The following is a 21723-nucleotide window of genomic DNA, read 5'->3' as shown; positions in this document are numbered from 1 at the left end:
ACTTCGTTGAAGGCGGTCTTCATTCATATAATATGACAGTTATGTTATGTATCAGGGCTAATTCTGAATTATTGATGTAATTATTTCCTATCAGGGCTATTCTGAATTCTTTATGTAGAATTATTTCTCTAGAGTTTAATATAACGCATTTATAGCGCCGTCATATAATAACTCGAGCCTCGAGGTAGTCTATATCTAAGGCTCTGGTCTAGTCTACAGCTTTTCTTTGATGTTCTAAACGCGAATCAACGAAACACTTTCGTAATCAAAGCACCTTCATTCAAAGAAAGAATGAATAATAAACGATGGATTATGTCACTAAATTATGTCGTTTTCAAACGAGATGATGCATCACTCTTGTGATGTTGTGACTGAAGACAACCTCAAATCATAAAAACATTAACTTTTGAATGCTGTAATTATTGCCCACCCATAAGCATGTTTATTATGTCATAACAAGTTATGCTTTTTATTATCACATAATAATTAGGCTACACAGGAATAGCTATATGCTATAGCTTACCATTGCCAGCAGAGGGCACCAGATTACTGCAATGATCAATTTCGATTTCTGTTTTCTTGTGTACAATGGGGGGGAAAAATCAAACCAATAGGAATTCTGGTGTTTTATTTGTCAATTGTACAGTATTGTTTAAGTTATTCGTGCATGCAAAATGTTGCCTTCTCTCAACAAAGTCTCATGTGAAACCAGCACAAGACCATTCTACTTTATAATCAACAGGTAGGCTTACAGAACAATCTTTTCACATATCTGTAAACTTGAGATGACCTTTACATAAAGTTATCCTCAAACAGCCATTTCATGGTCATTTTCATGATTCTTCAAAGAAGATGCTTCAATTTTCTTTTCTTTTTTATGATATTGTGAAGTATCATCCAACCTCCTTAAATAAAATATACTCTTAAACCAAGGCATCACAAAAAGAAAAGCAAAAATTATACTGTCATAGCTGTAATACAAAAAAACAAACAGACATCAAATTTGAGGATTCAACCCCCTTGTTTTAGACATGTATCATTATAGAAAATATGAATGCTGCAGCGACTGTGTTCAAAGTGCATTCTACATCTATTAAAATATTTGTTTTTTAAGAAAACAGTCAGACAACTATGCCAAAAGCATCAATAGTGTACACAGGCTGGCACATGAATTGTGGTCATCAACATCACACTCCGAGCAGTCGGATTTGCAATTCATTTAGATGATTTTGTTTATGTGAGTTCAAGAAATAAAGTACATTTACTAATAATAATGGAAGCAGCTTGGACAGAAATGAGTGGTACTCGTTTTTCTTGTGATAGCACCGCTGTCACAAAAAATCTACATCAAGATGCCAGCTGTACGATGTCTATTTATAAACAGGCAGAGTGTGATTGAAACTAGACCTCTTTTTTGCCTGACATTTTATTTTATTGAACAATAAATGCTTTTATGTAGGCTTATTGTTAAAATGTTATCGATGTGCAACCCCTATGGGTCTGATATTACACAATTTATTTTGGGACTGTATAGGTTATTTTAAATCGCAGACATCCTCAGTAACATCGAAGAACAGTGATGGTCGGTGAAGTTAAGGGTCCTCGATATCCATGAACTCCTTTTTGGGCGGTGACGACCCCCTGTACCAAGCACACGAGCCATCACTCCTCTTGATACAAGCAAAGAATCTGGCCTGGGGTCCGCTGATGCTCTTCTGGATCACCCAGTCTGTCCACAGACACTCCTCCGGGGAGTTGATCATACATGGGATGGAGGTGCAGCGGGTGATCTAAGGATCGTGGAAGACAATCAAGTTTAGTGAGTGAACTATGTCTGTCACATCACATGCTGCTGAGGTGAGAACCCAAATGAGTGAACTATGTCTGTCACATAACATGCTGCTGAGGTGAGAACCCAAATGCAGGACACAAGAGGGGGAGTGTTTTACAGGATACAGCAGTCAGGACACAGGTGAACAAGATAAACTGTGACAGGATCTCAATAAGGACTCACTTGGGAATAAGACTGATATACACATGAAGGTGATTACAAGTCAAATACTGCTGGAGCAAACAGAGACATACTGTAGAACCAAGAATACTGCAGGGAACAAAATTCAAAGAAATACAAAACCTAGAAACTATAATCAATGACAAAGTCTGTGACATGGGCTGCCTGCAACAATCGATTATTGTCTTTACTTTGTCTATTTATCTCTTCTCTCTCACTCTCTTTCTTTGGCCGCCCACCGTAGAGCCTGGTTCAGATTCTTCTTTGGCACCGCCGTAAAAAAAAAGCTTGCTCAGGTTGAGCAAGAGACAGCATCAGGTCATTGCTCTATATGTAATTTGTGATTCGGCACTATAATAAATTGAACTGAAAAATGTATAAATGATGTATTGTCTCTACATGGGCTGTCCCCTCATAGTTAAATAATCGGTCAGATTACTGATAGACCAAGACATTTTTTATGCTTTTTTCCACATGCTGAATTACTGATTTCTTGATAAATAAGTTATTTTACTTTTACTTTCTTAAAGTCTAAAGCCCAATAGTCAGTAGCCATTGTGAAATCAACTAATGTTGATTTCACAATGGCCTGTTCAACATGGAATTGATTTCAAAATGGAATGTTCCGTTCTCAACCTCGCCAACCTGAAAAGGCTGCTCTCTGCATGCAGCAAACACAATGTTCTACATTAACCACTTGATTAACCACTTTCAACCTGGTGTTCAGAATGTTTGGGCATGTTATAATAGCAAAAATATCAATATGTAGGGCTTTAAGTCGTTAATTCATCTAATCTAGTAGTCGATTGATTCAACTACGTAGGCTACATGTATTTATTTTGTCAAGTCACTATGGCTAGTTTCTGACCCCCACATCCGTTCTCTTACCTTGCAGCCACAGCCCTGCTCGTATCGCTGTATCAGACTCTTCTTCTGGGTAGCGCTCATGTCTTCCCAGGATTCAATGAAATCACATAGTGTGATGTGCATGGTCCCATCTGTCTCCAGTTTGCCTGTAGTAGTTTGAGTATAATGGGTCAGCATAGAAATATGCAAAATAACAATATTACATTGACTGTAGTTGACACACCAACATTTCAGCGTGGAAATAGTATAGCAGAAGCAATGAAATACAACTCGCACTTTGGAATTCTTATTGGTAAGGACAAAGAAAGGACAAAGAAAAACCCCTTGCATCGTATGAACATTTGATTATCGAGGCTCAATAGTGAGTATACATGTAATGTGATGTGGTCTCAGTTTACCTGTGAAAAGATATTCCTTCTTGCCATTGGTCTCCAGACTCACACCACACACTGCAGAGGAGGGTGCGGTGTAGATAGCATCCACATCCTGCTGAGGACCCTTGAACATCTATCAGTTTACACAAAGAGAATATAATCCATCATCAAACAAATAGTTCTTCATGGTGTTGCACCTCACCCAGCCATGAGATGTAAGTTTACCTTGATCTGCTTGATGTCATACTTGATGCGTTTGACTGGATGGCCATAGACGTCGTTTCCGGCATCAACCTCTTGCCTTCCGACCACCCTTGCCCTGATCACTGTAAAGAACAAATGTTCATGGTTTTATTTCAGCAACACATTTTAGACTCTCTTGTCTGTCTGTATCTGATCACTGCTCTGCGCAGATTTGGCGTGCCACACAGTATTAATCTGGAATGTTCATTTAACCCAGAGCTCGTAAAAATGGTCAATTTATACACTGCTGTTGGCTTGGATATGAAGAGTTTTCTGTTACCATCTGCTGGGAAGACTGGGAGCCATGAGTGTTTCATCAGCTGCAGTCAGAGAGTGGAATGTGTGCCGCTTTGCTCCCAGGCTCCTGAACCGACACAGGCGGAAGCCAGTCAGCAATCTTTGAAAAGCTGAACTAAACTGCCCCCAGCCCCTGCCGAGTCGACGACCGACCTGCCTTTCTGTCTGCGCAGAGGTGCTGACATGCATATAGACCTCTCTCTCTCTCTCTCTCTCTCTCCCTCCCTCTCTTCTCTGCCTGCCCTTCTTCACTCTTGTGCACTCTCAGCTTCAGATTGAAGATACCACGAGGTTCAGAAATGAAAACAAATCTAAATGGAAAAACCTAATCGTAGCCAAGCGAGTGAGCTTTTGAGCAACAGCGAGGATAAATACTCTCGATCCAATATAAAACATAACCCATGTAAATCAAATCACCCATTTACCTGTTCTATTTACAGTAGCACTCTGTGTATTGTATGATTTCAAACATACACATAATAATGACTAAGGCAGAGCTTTTACATTTGGCAACATGCACATTTGAATTCCTTCATTCTGATCACAGGATAAGTAGGACCTTAATCTGTTGTGTAATTGAAAATTGTTACGGCCTGAGTATTATTACTATCTTCCTATGCATGAAATACGTTCAACCACATCACACTCAGCTTTAAGCAAAGGATGGAGACAAGCGACAGCACTAACGTTTACCAGATGTCTGCATGCTTGCAGTTAGGTGGCAGCTGCTGACATCCTCAGACCAGCCCTAGCCTTACTAAAAAAGATCCTTTCAGGGTTTTTATTTGACCAAAGGACGAGGCTGTGAACCATATGTGCTCTAATTTGATTACAATAGATACTTGGGGAACATTACCTTTTAAGGCTATAAAGAGTCAATGGTTGGCAGGAGGGAAAAAACAGGGAAGAAGAAAGAAAGAGAAGTGTGTGTATAAACAATGGATGTCAAACTCAAATACACAGTGGGCCAAAATTTAAAAAAATGGTACAAGTCGAGGGCCGGACTATGTTTCAACAAATGGGCACCGGTCATGAGGACGTCCCAGGCAAACAGCAAAAAAGTAAATGCATTAAAAACTGAAAATGCATTATTATTATTAAGCTCAGTTTCCTGTTCTATAATCCTCACCAAGCACTGCTTTCATAGTAAAATGAGAAAGTAAATCAAATCAGTTGCATTAATTTCTTATCATAGTCAAGGTTCTTAGGTGATATTCTTTCATTACAGCCACACTGTCTCCACACAGAAGACCCACAGAGGTTTGCCCTCTGCCTCCCACCTGACTTGAAAACCAATGTTTTCAGAGTCCACCTTTCATTTAGCCATTTATGGGGAGAGGGGTAGCTGAAAGTTGCTGATCAATAGTGAAGAGAAGACGCAGTCTTGCGCTTGCGGGCCCTCGTTACGTGCCAATGCACTCGCAGTGCATTGTGGGACTTGTAGAATTATGGTGGTCCGTGCAATATACCAGAGGGCCAGTTCTAATACTAATTCAATATCATCCCGCGGGCCAAAGATAATTCATTCACGGGCCTGATTTGGCCCCCGGGCCTTGAGTTTGACATATCCCGTGTTTGTAGCCTATACAGGCTACAAACACAGGTAAGGAGGGAATAGCATGATCAGGCATGCAGGTGTGGAATGAACCCACTTTCCATAGCCATACACACCCACAATACTAAAGATGCGTTTTGGGTCACAAAGGAAAGGAGAATTTCGGACTAGAGGTCCAGGTGTTATTTTGTGCAAAAGCGTATTATTGGCTATTTCCCCTACCATAACCCCTCAATGGGTGTTGGGTTTTAGTGCTAATTCGGTTATTTCCATCAAAATAAGTAGTAAAGTGTGCCGCTTGGGATACTATTTACATTATGAAGAGAGGACATATACAAAAAGAAAAACTAATTTACTCAAAAACACTTCTAGTTACGGGAACATCGGTGATCCCCTTTCACGGAGTGTGTGCAGAATCACACATACACTCCTCATAGTTCCAAAGTACGTCAGGTAAAAAAAAAAAAATCATATATCCACTAGCAGCATCTCGCGTCAAGTAGATAACTTCCAAATAACCAATGATAAAATCATTCATTCTCCCAGAGTTGACTTGATTGACAATTCAAGATTAAAACAATAAATAATGTATATGCTTTTATCAGAATGGTTTCGCCTCATTTGGAAATCAACCGCAGATGCAGAAAGATGAGAGATCATCTTCTAATTTAGACCGTAACCACTTAATATAAGTAAGAAGTCGGGAGAAGTCGGTATCAGTCTATAGTGCCCCTTTACAATGCGCTAGACCCCTGGGAGCTGGATTTGCTGAAGTAGAGTGCCACACCTGTGACCTTGTGGTCCAATGGTGAGAGCTCTAGCAACTGAGCCGACACAGTTTAATTCACCTAGAATGGCATGCCTAAAATATAGACGCCAGCTTTAAAGTGTTTAAAATTGGACAACAAACCAGTTTTGTTCTATATGGCTATGTTGGTCAACTATAACAGGTTTTAGGTTAATGTTTATAAAGTTTGATACTGTAGTGTAGATTGCCAGCACTTGGACAAAATACCATAACAAGTTATAGAGAGATAAAGGCCACCTTGTAATTGACTCATTTGAATTGCAGTGGAGAAAATCAGTGACATAAGGACTTTCTTTCAGCAGTGGAACTGCTGGAAAAGTAACATGTGTTCAAAAGTAAAGCACTTGGACTCCCAGCCGTTTTTCCTATTCCTGTGCTCTTTTGGTAACCTATAGAGACCACTAAATGACTCATCCAGAAATTTCCCACCCCATGATGCCACGGAAACAATGTGCTGTGCTTGTTCAACGAGCAAGATAGAGGTGACATTAAGGACAGGTCAATCATCACCGTATGTGTGGTTGTGTGTCAGTTACTTGACCATTAGGAGCCAAGACACAGTTCTTGCCGGAAATGACAATCTTTACTGTGGCAAAGTTTCCCCAAAGACAATGACAAAGACTTTGTAGCTAAGGAGCCGGAGCGTAGCCTACTGGCTATTTCTTCAGTTTCACAAACAATATAAAACAAATTGCAAATCGTTGCTGTCAGGCTATTTTATACTTTATCGTCGGTTAAGACTCACCCGTGGCTCAGACATACGTGGCTGGTTAAGACGCATATGTGGCCGGTTAAGACACATACATGGCCGTTAGGTGTGTCGTACTGTTAGGACCAAAGATATGCCTTAACCAAAGAAACGCATTAACAAGAGTGTTGTGATGAAAATGATTACTGTAGATCCATTTGAATGCAGGATATTTTTTCTATTTCCTGAAATACATGCATGGTTCCATACATGGTTTCCGTTCGGCAGCAACACTTGTCATGTAATTGCAGGGCCTTTAAAGTCCCGAAGAGTCACCCATCTGCTCCCGCAAAGCCACACAAAATCAGTCCGAGAACAAAATTGAGCAATTTAATATGATATCTACTGTATTTGCAGCCCCTCTATAAATATCATCAGCCCGGGATTGTTGTTGTTTATTGGGTGACCAATGCTGTTCCCCTGTCATGCAATAAATTAATACAAATGCCACAAATCATGAAAGCATCGTCTAAACGACCCAAAATTTGAATCACTTCAGAACCGCAAATGTGACAAATGTCACAATTTTTTTGACATTAGTTTTTTACCAATCTTCATACAGTAGGCTATATCCCATATGTTTGCTGTTAAATTTCAGTAGTAGTATTATTGAATTGGAAATAATCCAAGAGTCACTATACTAGTTACGAAAAAGAATAGTTGCATTACAGTAACATGTCAATGAATGACCATATCTTTCAAACACCCAAACCATGACCCTGAAATTAATTAATTTCTAACCATTCATGCACGTGCATGTTACACACGCACATGTATGCCCCACCATAGGCGTTTATCAGGATGGGGGACAGTTATTTTAACACACCAAATAACGGCACCTTTCAATAGAAAAAAAGGTCAAAGACAGATCAACACCTTGGTTCTGCCAGGAGTTAATCAGCCTTATTTAAACAAAGGTATAGTGCTTGGTCTCTGCCAGACGGCCAAGTCAAAATACTTTCTAGATCTTATCACTAGCTTCTATTCTAACCCAGGCAATTTTTGGAAAGCTATTGATTTAAATAAAAACAAATGATCTGCCCGCTACACATATCAAATATGATAACCTGGTGCTTGGAGATCTGATCCAGTCAGACGTGCCTGATTTTTGACAGACATTATTTTTAAACAACCTGCCCATGGGAATTACAGCAGTGCTAAATGGACCATATTCAATCATTTTCTTTTAAACTCTTCACCCCACATGCTTTCTTTGATGAATTAGCAACAATTAATGCAAACAGTTAAAAAAGAATGCTATGGTTGTGGATGAAACAGATGGTTATCAGTGTTGAGCTGCACTGAGAAGCTGTACTGAGAGCTGGCCTACATACAATTTGGACCGCAAAAAGAACTGTGCACTGGTTTAAACGTCTCCTCTGTTTACACAGCTTGCAAGGCTCTTCCTCCAGCGGAAATCAGGCTAGCATCAGCCACCTTTCAAGTCCTGAGATGATTTGCACTCTTTTCTTCCCAGAGCTGCACAGGTAGCTACATATACTACAAATCACTCCAACAAAGGTCAAATATAATTCCCAATAAATATGTGACCAGCAGCATTACGCTGCCTCAAGCCAAACACATACACACACTGCCAACAATACTGAATGCCAATTTTACTCTGTTAAATTAACCTCCAGGAGTTTACTGTGCATGGAAGTGATTTCAATTTATGGGGATTTTTTTTAGCTTCTGTCCATCCTTTTTCATGATTAAGTGCTCTGTCTTGATGAGAAGGTTGTTTTGCTTCTGTTCCATCCATTCTCATGATGAAGTGTTTTGTCTTATGAGCATTATATCATTGCTCGTGAACAATATAGGACTGGAACCTACAACTGGATGTGGCATTTCACCTGGACGCTCATTGTAACAAAGTGAAAGCCTGATATGGTACAGTTCATGCGGTTGCCTTAAGCCTAAGTAGTTATACTTATAACTTGAGTAGACTTTTCTAAATCTGTGGTATCACTTATACATATATGTATAATATCTTGTGTAATATCTTCTGACACAATCACGTGCTACTACTTAGTACGCTAAAGTCCTTGAGGATTAATTGATTGCAGTCAAGTGGCTTGTTTCCTGCCTGTCAATTAGGGACCAGACATTTTGTATTATAAGTAAGCTGTCTGATATTAAGCTGAAGAGGTTTCCCCAAGGCAGTGTTTGTGAACCTCAGTTCTTTTGTTTGTTTTTTAATGAAAGCTGCATGTTCTTGTAATATGTTTCTTATCCAGATGTTTCTATCTTGTCATTATCACGCAAAGATTTGTGTCCAGTCCAGAGCATTCTATGTGAGATTTTGACCACGATCAGTGCCTTGGTTGATGAACAATATGTTCCAACTAGGGCTGGGACTTAAACGGATTAATTTCTATTAATTAAATGCAGAAACAATAAAGCGCTTAAACAAAATAAATACGCTTAGTTTTTGAACACAGAATATTTCTCACTAGGATGAATTTCAGGCCTAACAATCATACCGGTGCACGCAATGGGAGAAGAAGTCGATCAGACCACTTTGCTTGGCCCAGTGGATGGGAAATCTATATTTTAAAAAATAGCAAAATATAGCAAAATCCAATTTTATTGAAAAATAAAAAAGCTTCTCGGGTGGTCAAATATGATAGGCGATTAAAATGCGATTCATTTTTATTCATTAATTACAAATACAATGCCTTGAATTAATTATATTAATTTATTTAATCGAGTCCCAGCCCTAGTTCCAACCAAACTAAATCCAATTTGATAGTTTCACAAGCTAGGTCGAGCAAAAGCCCAGGGCCAAAGGGTGGCCTTCTTAGAGTTAAATCCGTTGAAAATGATATGTTCTACTTTATCTAAAATCAATCAAATTTGAATGAGAAAAAAATTATAATGAGTCAGCTAAAGTTTGAGAAACCTAGAATTGTGCTAGAAAGGGTTGTGCAAGAAAGGCTGATATTCTACTAAATGACGAGTGTAAATCTATCCAGCATTTTCCATTTAGACTGTTTGATCCCATTGCAAATTATTTATGGCCTTATACAGCTTTCTTGTTTATGTCTGGAACTTTACTTATTGCGAGTTTAATTAAAGTTATAAAACAGTGTCCTGTGTGTCCAACATCATGATAATGTTGGTTCCATCTTTGGTGCCAGAACGGAGCTAAATGCCATGCTTTGCTGAAAGCAAATTCCACCCACCTTGGCAGTGGTGGATGCTTGTATGGGCCTAGCTCTGGTCCATAGCCTCCTGAACTTCACTGCCGTTGCATTGAGGCTATGCGACCATTCTATTTCCTGGCTCGCATGAAACGCGGACCAACCGCTCCTCTGTTACGAAAATAAAAAGAACGTTTCACCTACTCACCAATACAAAGGCGGGCCGTGTTATTAGAAAGCCTACTTTCCTTAGTGGAAGCACTCTGAGCCCCCCACCACAAGTATAAAATGTACTTTTTTTGCCAGGAAGGGATTTCTTTTCACCAGAGGACATTTTTCTCTATGAGGGTTCTCTCTTGGCAATATCGGCAGAGGGCGCAGTGGAGTAACTAAAAGTATTTTTTTCCCCGGTGGAAAACAATCCCTTTCTGGATTTCTGGACAAATCCCTCTTCACTGAGAAGGCCAAGGTCAGTATACCAATAACCTCTTTATTAATTTAACTCTACACATACAGGTCAATTTTGGTCCATTTCCACAGTTAGATTAACACATTATTTTACTGTGTGTGGAGGCATAACATGATCCAGCAGGATCCATTGCTAATAAGGCTCATGTCTACAAGACTGACTTCCACAGTAGCCAGAATGCTAGATATAGCCTTGCAAATGTGTGTTGTGTTGTTGCAATGTTGAACAAAAACCAAATCTGGTCAAGGGATATAGTTTATATTATGTTTATAACTTTATACTGCGATTAACATAATCTTAGTTATTTATTGAACCATGGATCATGGGACATTGCGTTATGGGTATTTTCAATATGATTTTGTGATTTGATTTAGAAAATGTGAGGTTTTTATATTGGCCAGTTTTCAATTTCACAAAACTTAACTAAAATAACTGGTGGACATCTTTTCTTAATACTCACAACAAGTCGATGCAGTGACTTTGATCATTTGCCCTTTGAATCAATGAAGATTTGAGCCCATGCAGTCCTTTTCTACAAGAGAGCATGGGGTTCTTCTCCAAGAAATATTTGGAAACAATGCAGTCAATGAAAGTTATTCAATATTAATTCAGTGAGTCAAAGAGACTTATTGTCGGTATCAGTCAAGGTGTGGGAGTCTGAGATGGAATGCTGAGGTGGAGCACAACACCTACCATCAGCTCCCAGTACTTACCGCACAACATCAAGCCATGCATGCTACTCATACGCTGAGTCGGCGGGTTCGAACCCATGACCAACGAAGGGCTCTACCGACTGAGCCACCCGACACAAATTCAATAAAACACAGTGCTAATCACTGTGTTGTGTTATGTGGTTCCATCCACAGTCCACCAAATTAAACTTGACATAATATTCTCTCAAAGTTGACAAAACAGAAGTTTGAGAGATGATCAATTTCCTGATCTCTGATGAGAAAAAAATGCAGAAGTTCCCTCTCCTTTTATAGCATAACTTACTGCATTTAGTGATTTTTCCAGGCTTCACAGCCATGGAATCCAATGGTAAAGGGAAACCTTTAAATAAGTCAGCTACTGTAACATACCACACGCTCAGCCAGCTCACAACCAAGAAAAAAGATCCTCAGCAAACCTCAATTTAAATAGTTAGACAGGCTGCTCACTGTTAACTGTAACATGAGGCCAATGTTGCACGGCACCAACAGGCAATGGTTTGTCAACAGTCATATAAATGGGGGGAAACATAAGCCAAATTCCAATACCCAAAATCTCGGCCACTCGCTCACAAACACTTGGTCACTCCAGCATGGCAAATGATGGTGAAATTGGTGAGCTGCTGAAATATGTTCCCATCTTGTGGACTTCACACAACTTACATGGCCCACGACCCCCAAAAAGAATCAATGTCATATTTGAACTGGGGACCCTCCAAAATAATCATATTTGAACTGGTGACCCCCCCACCCTGACAAGCACTTGGGTCAGGTGCTTGTCAAGGTGGGGGGTCGGTTTCACAGCTACTGTGAAAATAGCATATCTACAAGTTCGCAACACTTGCAAGGCGTTGGCCAATGTTTGGCCAGTTCTTATAATATGTTTGTTGATTTACTTTTTTGTTCAAAGTTTATTTAAATCACATATGGGTCAATGAAACAATAGCATACGCCCCCTCCCCCCAAAATAAATAAATAAATAAATAACCGACCCATAGGTTGAGAACCACTGTTCTTTATGGTAGGAGTTTTGTAATGCATATACACATCGTTATCACCGTATAACAGGCAGAGCAAATGAAAGAGTTCAACCATTCTCTTTCAAAATGGTCCTGTCCTGTCCTGTCCTGTCCGTGAACACATACAATAAGATCTAGAAAGATCTAGAAGACCTAGAAGAAAGATCCAAAAAGTAAAGAGATAAAGAGATTGAACTGTGAATGGACCTGGGATGAAACTGCAGAGAAAGTAAATGTTCAGTTCAGGTTGGGATCCCCCTTTCATCCAGCCAGGAGAGAGAACTCATGGATGAAGGGCAAGTGAATTGGATGTGGTATACAAAGAAGTGAAGTGAGCAGCAGCAGACAACATCGGGAATGGATCACTACAATTTGAAGCTTATAAATGAGTAGCCTCGGAAACCCAGACGTTTTTATTTCCAGGGAGGAAAAAAAAGTCTGGATCTGAGTCCACTTCAATTCGGCATAGAGTAGCGCAAACATTGCTCACTCTCTGCTGATTTCTGACTGTCTGCACCTTTGTAAAATTGACACACACACGCTCCTCTCTCTGTCGCTCTAAGTAATTTATAGTCTCATGTCGCGCAGCTGCGCATAGATCGGGAGCTGCCTATGCCATAAAAAGCATAGGTGAGTTCCAGGCTAAACTCTCCTGATTGAATTGAAATTGTAATTATTGTTGAGCCACTTTCGATTTATTAAAGAGCCGGGGAGATGGGAAGGCCCGGAAACAAACACTCTAGTCTGGAGTGATGTAGACTATAACCTCTATAAGATCTTGAACCTCTTAAAGGAAAACCGAAAGAGAAGACAAACGTATACAACAGCACCTTTAAATAGGACGATAAATAGGATACAAGAAAGATACATTGCTATAACCTGTGGTTTTTACTTTATTCTAGTCAGATCATTTAAATGTAGCCTATTTAATTCAATCCAAATTGATTTATTGGTTAATAAATGTATCTGGGTCAGTCTCAGGACAATCTTCAAATTAATGGGCAGCAAGGACAAATGGTTGAAATGGATGGGCCTATATTTAAATAGCCGTAGTGTGAGTATATGTCAACACTATCCTTAGTATAGTCATGTCTCATGTCCCCATGGAGTCAGAGGCTGTTGAATCAATGCGTTTAGGCATCAGCTAGGCAGCGGCTACTTACCGACATCTGCGTTGCAAAACGCCTGTTGAGGATGCGCAGGGGAACAGCTGCACGCTTCTGCAATCTCTTCCACCCGCCAAAGGAACAGGACGACCAGGGTGACAAAACAACTGCTAACCGTCCAAGTCATGTTTGGAAATGTGTGTTTATAAAATATGAACAAAAAAATACAAAGAAATCAGAACAAATCCGTCCGCAGTTTCAAACTACTCTCATCAAAGAGGGTCCACTTGCTTCACTGCTCCTGCTTCAGGAATGTGTTCATTCTATAACAGACTGCAGACACACAGACAGACGTCTCCTTCAGTTCCAATGTGTTTTTGTCTCTGCTGTCGGTAGCGGTCGCGTTTTATTGCAGGCAGCCTGAGCTCCTCCCCTGTTGTGGATTCAGCCAGTGAGTCTTGAGATGAGCATCTCTTAGTCGTATAGGTGAATATAAAATGATGGTGATTTAATCATAACACTGTGTATTACTTCATAATTATTATGGAAAATAACGTATGGCGTATGGTAAGCACAGACCTTTGATTGATTGATTGATTGATTTGACATTTAATTAACAGTTTGTACAATGGGTACAGTTCAACGAAAGTACAGGTCAATACAAAATCTGCTAAGAGGATAAAACCAGGAAAAGCACTAAGAGTTGTTTACATCAGGCCAGGGTCCTCAATTTTCAATTAATCAGAAAATGAACAGGCTGTGTGAGGCTACTTGTTGCAAAGGACAATACAGCCTGTTCGTTTTCTGTTGTAGCCAATTAACCTTTACATACATGTCATTTTAGTTTTAAAATCTGCTTTACTCTTGATACAGTATCCTATATGTAGTCAAATCAAACAATGCTGTCATCTTTTTTTGTTTGGGTTTTCAGTTAGGATATGTTTTCATCCATCACATATGGATGGATTAATTCTTGTTAACTGTTCCTTACATTAGACTGTTACAGGCCATTTTGTGGACTGTGGAGGAGTCCAAGTGTTAATATGTGTATGCTATTACTATGATTGGTTATAATTTAAAAATGTGATTTCAACATATTATATATATAGACCTACAAAGAAGCACTTCAGTTCCCTGTGATGTGTTCAGACTTCTATATGCTAGGCAAGCTAAATTTAATTAGCTGTTAAAAACACTGCAACACATGAAAAGGCAAAAAAAGGAAGAAGGAGTGTGTGTGTGTGTGTGTGTGTGTGTGTGTGTGTGTGTGTGTGTGTGTGTGTGTGTGTGTGTGTGTGTGTGTGTGTGTGTGTGTGTGCAGTGTGTGTGTGTGTGTGTGTGTGTGTGTGTGTGTGTGTGTGTGTGTGTGTGTGTGTGTGTGTGTACATGTGTGTACATGTGTGTACATGTGTGTGAGAGAGAGAGAGAGAGAGAGAGAGAGAGAGCATGTGTGTGTGTGTGTGTGTGTGTGCGTGCGTTTGTGCATGCCTGTGTGGATGTGCGCGTGCGCGTGTGTGTGTGTGTGTGTGTGTGTGTGTGTGTGTGTGTGTGTGTGTGTGTGTGTGTGTGTGTGTGTGTGTGTGTGTGTGTGTGTGTGTGTGTGGTGGGTTGGGGTGGGGGGGACGCGGAGAGAAGTGACATCATCCCCTTAAAGTTAATAGATTCAATCTGGTGGCGATTCCCCTAACGTAAGCTACCCAAACCTTCCTCCCTTCTGTGCTGCTTGTGCTCTAATGAAAGAAACATTATGCTACACTATAGTCAAAATTCCTGGGTCATTTCTCATCCCTTGCACATGCACAAAAGTGGATGGATGGCTTCTTTGTTGGAAAGTTCAATACTGCAACAACACCACCTCAGGAAAATGAGGATCTCGCAGTTTGGGTTTTGTGGCCTGCAGTGTTGACTCTGGCTCCAGAGCAGAGATCACAGTGAGGGCATGGTGTGTAACTATCAGGGTTGATGATGATGATGATGTTGAATAATGAAAGAGGATACTAGAGAGAGGGACTGTATCTGCTGTGGGCTCCTTCCTTGCTCCCTGACATCATATTTGGCCCCTTGCTGCCGGTCTGTTGGGCTCTCCAGTAAATATTTCCACTCTTTTCCATAGTTTAGGATTTTTTGCTTGGTTGCTTTTCCACGGGTCCCTGTTACTTGACTTTATCAAAAAGAGCCAGGGAGATGTTAAGAGGGACATGAATTGGACACCAACTCCTAATGTCCCCTCTTTGCCTTCCTAGATTGGTCACTTGTGTTGTGGCAATGGATTGCTCATTTATGCCTGACCATTATAATAAAGGACTAGGTTCACCCCAAAAATTACTTTCTTTCTATATTCTATCAGTTACACACCCCATGAAGCCTTGAATTTATTGGAGATTTGTTTCGTTTTTTTCCGCATATAATGATGATGACCAGCGGAGTCTCAATGGAGACTCCTTGAGTAATCAACTTCCCCTTTCAAGTAAAAGTGATTAGGAAACTCCCTATGTTTGGTGAAGCCGCATGACTCACATGCAGAGCGGAAGTTACCAAAGACAGTGGACATGCTACGGGCGACAGCACGCCACGGACATGGCATGTATATGGGGTGGGTGTTGGTGGGGTTGAGACGCATGAAAGGAAGTGACACATCCCAGATCAAGTGGGGATTGAAATATGCTTTGGTCTCTGTTCCGCATGTATGCCAAAGCCATCAGGACAACTGCAGACATCTATTCCTGGGCAAAGCCTGCCGCCCCCTGTCAAAACAGCTGGCTTCCTTTGCACTGAGATACCTACTGATGTGGTCTTGCAGGCATGTCCTCTGGCTCCTGGGCGGTGCGCCGAGTCCTCCACCTCCCACCTGGACCTCAGAACCTTCATAGAAGATAAGTAGGGGATTTGCACGTGCCTCCCATTACAGGAATGACTTCTAAGAATTTGTTTCCTTTAAGAATTCATTTTCCTTTGCTTATGAGCAGAATACACAGTCAAATTAAGTATCGTGGTTGTAGTAGGAATATTCTTCCCCAACTCACTGCATTTGACTAGCAGTCAATATAGACAGTGATCGAACATTCCTAAAAATGTGTAATCAATATATTATTATTCTTTTGTTAGATTGTTTTTCCGCATACTACGACTCAGGGTTGAACAGGACTTTATTCACCAGTTTAGATCTGCTTTATGGTATCATCATGAGGTTTTCATTTGTCCGTAGAGGGTGGGTTTGTCAAAGAAGTGCAATGCAAGCAGCCTCATATGTGTACATTACGTACTACAAACACCCAGAGGGGCTTAGAAATGGCTGAACCTCCAGAGCCTAAATTACAGACTTGCAAGGGCCAGGAATATTCTCAAAAGGAAGAGCCCAGCAAAACTGAAAAAGAGGGTCTCATTGTGGGAACTGGTGGGCGCTGTGGCAGTGACCCACATCCTCTGACCTCAGCCCCCCCTATATTGCCTGCACACTGTACAAGGGGCAGTGAGTCTCCACAGTGACCTGACCACCACCCTGCCCTCCACCTTTCATGCGATACTCCCAAGCCCTTTCCCACTCCTCCACACCACCCTTGTTTTCTCTTCCTTCGATGTGAGCCAGCCGCAGCCCACATACAGTTTAGTACAATTCCCGTAATCCCCCATTCACCAGCAAAAGCTATTCATATTTTCATTTGTGATAATGAGACAATGGCTCTGTATTGTGTGATTCCACTTGAGGGACGGCGAGGAGAGGGAAAACATCTGTCGGAAAAACACACAGCAATGGCATCAGAGGTTTGGGGTCGACAGTGCCCGCAGTGTGCTGTCACGATGTGAGCGTGAATCACCACCAGTCTGGTGCATGTCCGGAGTGCAGTGCAGTGGAGAGTCCAGACTATTCCACTGGAGCTCTCGTAATTATGACCAAATAACCAGGGTATTCAGTATATTCACTGTGTTTACACCCGATTTGGAACTTTCCCTTCTACGAAATCCCAAATGAGTGTGCCTCCAGTAAATCAGTGCACACTCATTTCCGTTTGCCCTTTGCAGGCGGTACCACTGCAATATTAGGGGATGCCGTAACCTTGGGCGTGGGCTTTCTCGCAAAGGAGAAAGCCCACGGGTATGAGGAGGATTTCTGAGGAATGTCTTCCAAGGAGGAGAAACAGTTGGCATGCTGTACTATAATGTAAATAGCAGACTATAGTGCTCTGCAGGTGTGAAAAGCTGGATTTATGTCCCAAACTCAGTGGTTCCCAACAATTTCTGGATCAGGGCCCACTTGAAAATCTCAAGTGTTCCCGTTCCCGGCCCACCCATTTGATCACTTAACAGGGCGAGGGCATCTGTTAGACTGCCATGTTAAGTGGTCAGTTGGGTCGCGTAATGACCAATCAATCAATTGTGTTCCACCTTGAATCAATGGAACTATAATGTAGTATACTTTATTCATATTTCATAATAATGCTGTATTACCTCAATAAAACCTTGTTGTTTTGCTAATTATTTGAGGGCCCACTTGCAATATCCTGAGGGCCCAGAGGTTGGGAATAGCTGCCCTATCTATGAAACCCACAACACACTTTGGGGGAATTTTGAAATGAACATCAATCGTCATGTAATAAATATGATATGGTTTGGTATGGTATTACTCAATGCAAAGTCATCCCCAATTACGTTACAATATGGTATTACCAAATAGATGAACTTTCCCTGGGGCCACTTGTTTTCGTTTGGACAGCCATGGAAATATCTATAGGTCAATACAGTAGTTCATACAGACAAAATGACTAAAATGAAATGGGCACTGGATAGAGAATTGGGCACTATAACAAAGACTAGAATTTCGCCCCCCTTCGGGGGGCTCAATCCTAGTGTCGTTGCAGCGCAATATGGGAAGAAGGAAATTCCGGGAATTGACAGACTCCACTTCATGTTTCAGCTGTGGTTTTAAACTCAGTAGTGTGCCCTGCACACAGCGCACACTCGCAATTGCAGCTGGAGGGCGACGCGACACACACACACACACACACACACACACACACACACACACACACACACAGAGCGATGTGTGGATAAATCACTGAGATTTGGGAAATGTGTTCAGAAGTACAACGATTAAGCACGCACAGGCAAATGTCAGAAGCATCTGTTTCGGTTTCCAAACAGGAAGTTGTAAATGTGCTTATTAGACGGAGGCAGCGTGATGCTGGCATCTATTGTGATGCCAGCATCACCACATTTCACATAGAAATATAAGCACCCATTTACTCGCTTAGCGGAGACTGTGGGGTGGTAGAGGACATCTCCCCGGACGCGTGGGTATGTCCAGATAGTTGCCTCGCGGAGGCCTCTTTGTCCAGTGTCCATTCTGGGTCTGGAAACGGCACTTTTTTGAGTGTTGACCCCAATAGAAGGTCTGCTGGTCTGAATTTTACACCTCTCCCGCTTAGCGGAGACTGTGGGGTGGTAGAGGACATCTCCCCGGACGCGTGGGTATGTCCAGATAGTTGCCTCGCGGAGCCGTCTTTTGTCCAGTGTCCAGTCTGGGTCCGGAAACGGTAATTTATTTTGCATTGACCCCAGTAGAAGCTCTGCTGCTCTGAATTTTACACCTCTCTCGCTTAGCGGAGACTGTGGGGTGGTAGAGGACATCTCCCCGGACGCGTGGGTATGTCCAGATAGTTGCCTCGCGGAGGCCTCTTTGTCCAGTGTCCATTCTGGGTCTGGAAACGGCACTTTTTTGAGTGTTGACCCCAATAGAAGGTCTGCTGCTCTGAATTTTACACCTCTCCCGCTTAGCGGAGACTGTGGGGTGGTAGAGGACATCTCCCCGGACGCGTGGGTATGTCCAGATAGTTGCCTCGCGGAGGCCTCTTTGTCCAGTGTCCATTCTGGGTCCGGAAACGGTACATTTTTTTGCATTGACCCCAGTAGAAGCTCTGCTGCTGTGAATTTTACACCTCTCCCGCTTAGCGGAGACTGTGGGGTGGTAGAGGACATCTTCCCAAACGCGTGGGTATGTCCAGATAGTTGCCTGGCGGAGCCGTCTTTTGTCCAGTGTCCACTTTATAAAGTCCATGCACTCCAGTGAATAGCATTTATCCATTTAGATAACTTTTTTATGTTATTTAATTACTTATTTTTACACAGAAACATAATGTGTGTCTTTACAATAACTGTAATGTAATAATAATACTAATAATGTAATGTAAAAATTATTTAATTAACGAATTAAATAATCTTATTTTATTCTGAAAGCAACCGGATGTCTTAAATCTGCTAGCTGTCAGACCGGAAGTTCTAAATTTGCTCATAAGACGGAGCCTTAGACGGAGCCAACTCGCAGGCAGTGCGAGAGGCTGGTTACAGGATTCTATAGGTCAGCCGTTTTGGTGTGACACACACGGCTTCCACATTTAGCTTCATACTGGGTGAAAGTGTCCTTCCAAAAATTATTATTTCGCTCGAAATTCTTATTCACAATGACATCGAGTTGAGGTGTTTGTGTTTTAGGGTAATTGTTGCATAAGCGCTATTTCGCACTATTTCTCCCTCCCCTCCCCTGTGTCTGAAGCAGCTAGCATGGAAGCTATATGGATTATGGAAGCTTTCCCTCCGATTGCACACAACCATGCCGTTATCCACGCGTCCATCCGATTGCTTTTAATGTAAATGTCCCATCCACTGAGCAATAGCGATATAAGCGCCTTATTCATTCATTCGATTCATTTGGGTGTGGGGCTGTGCAGTGCTGTGGGCAGCCTTTCTGACGGAGGCTCGGAGCTGCTGCTGCTGACGCTGTTCGAGTCGCATGGAGCAGTATAGAGTAGGCGTGGCGCAGCATTAGAAGGGCGCAGCAAATGCACGACATTGAGGGGTAGAAACCATCCCGGTCGCGTGGTTCATCTAACGCGTGTGTCACTGTGAAGGACTGGCCCCAATAAGTGAACGTAGTTGGCGTAGTAGACGCCAACATGACGATTCTGACGTAGGCTGGTGATGTTGAGCAACAATGGCGTGGTTGACAAAAGTAATATTTATTCAGTAATTAAGACATTTATTTCAATGAAATGTAGCCTATATGTATTCTGGGAGTGTGCCGAATTTATTTTGCATATAGAGATGTGTGGTGAAAGTGTGGTTGGGTCGGAGAAAGCTGTTGGATAAACGGCCATGTGCTTATGTACCCCTGTCTATTAGGGTAGCAGGATTATTATGATTATTATTATTAGTATTGTTATTGTGATTATTACATGGATTATTGTTGTGATGTGAGCTTGTGGCTGACTCACTATCTAGAAAATAAAAACATGGCACTTCATTTAAAATAGGTTACAGACCCCTGTTATATGCGCTTGTTTTGGGATTATTTTTAAAGACCTATTTACTTGTGTCTATGAGACATGGCAACGCCAACAGCGCAGCGAAAGGCATCCACGTCTTTCTCTTGCTGAGATTAGAAACGACCATAATTATTTCATTTCTCAACCTTAAAAAAAAAAGAAAGACATCTCCATAATCCTTGGGAAGTGTGTGTAGCAAAAGTAGTCGGCATTGTCATGGTTGAAAGTATTCATGCAACACTGACGCTGTAAGCTGTGTGATGCTAACGCGCTAACACCGTTAGCATGGTCTGTGTTGGTCAAAGGAAAAAGGATAGATATGAAACTACTGGCCAAAGTGTCATACAAAACACAACACCTAAAATCGGAATGTGATGGTGACCTATTGAGCACAAACAGACAATCATGATTTGCTTGCTGGACCTATAATTAATTTATGTGCATTACATTTCCACCTCGCACATATAAATCAAAAGCAAGATGGATGCTAACGCGCTAACACCGTTAGCATGTTCTGTGTTGGTCGGAAAAAGGATAGATATGAAACTACTGGCCCAAATAAATGTCATAGAAAACACAACACCTAAAATCGGAATGTGATGGTGACCTATTGAGCACAAACAGACAATCATGATTTGCTTGCTGGACCTATAATTAATTTATGTGCATTACATTTCAACCTCGCACATATAAATAATCGGAATGTGATGGTGACCTATTGAGCACAAACAGACAATCATGATTTGCTTGCTGGACCTATAATTAATTTATGTGCATTACATTTCCACCTCGCACATATAAATCAAAAGCAAGATGGATGCTAACGCGCTAACACCGTTAGCATGTTCTGTGTTGGTCGGAAAAAGGATAGATATGAAACTACTGGCCCAAATAAATGTCATAGAAAACACAACACCTAAAATCGGAATGTGATGGTGACCTATTGAGCACAAACAGACAATCATGATTTGCTTGCTGGACCTATAATTAATTTATGTGCATTACATTTCAACCTCGCACATATAAATCAAGCCACAGTGCAGTCAGAGAGTAGTTC

At 41.4% G+C, this 21723-nt stretch overlaps 1 protein-coding gene across 1 annotated transcript; it reads right to left on the bottom strand.

Annotated features, from left to right (window-relative positions):
* Positions 1-613: 613 nt before the first annotated feature.
* On the bottom strand, positions 614-13722 carry timp2b (TIMP metallopeptidase inhibitor 2b). Its single transcript, XM_080776833.1, has 5 exons — positions 13408-13722; positions 3478-3578; positions 3277-3385; positions 2900-3024; positions 614-1790 (listed from the first exon to the last, which is right to left on the bottom strand). Exons 1-5 carry the CDS (start codon positions 13535-13537, stop codon positions 1593-1595), a joined length of 663 nt encoding a protein of 220 aa, XP_080632959.1. The 5' UTR covers positions 13538-13722; the 3' UTR covers positions 614-1592.
* Between the last annotated feature and the right edge of the window lie 8001 nt (positions 13723-21723).

This window comes from Protomyctophum bolini (genome assembly GCF_963924005.1).
Source record: "Protomyctophum bolini genome assembly, chromosome: 11".
In the NCBI taxonomy this organism is placed as follows: domain Eukaryota; kingdom Metazoa; phylum Chordata; class Actinopteri; order Myctophiformes; family Myctophidae; genus Protomyctophum; species Protomyctophum bolini.
Note: the sequence above shows the minus strand (reverse complement) of the source record. Positions and strands in the feature narration are given on the sequence as shown.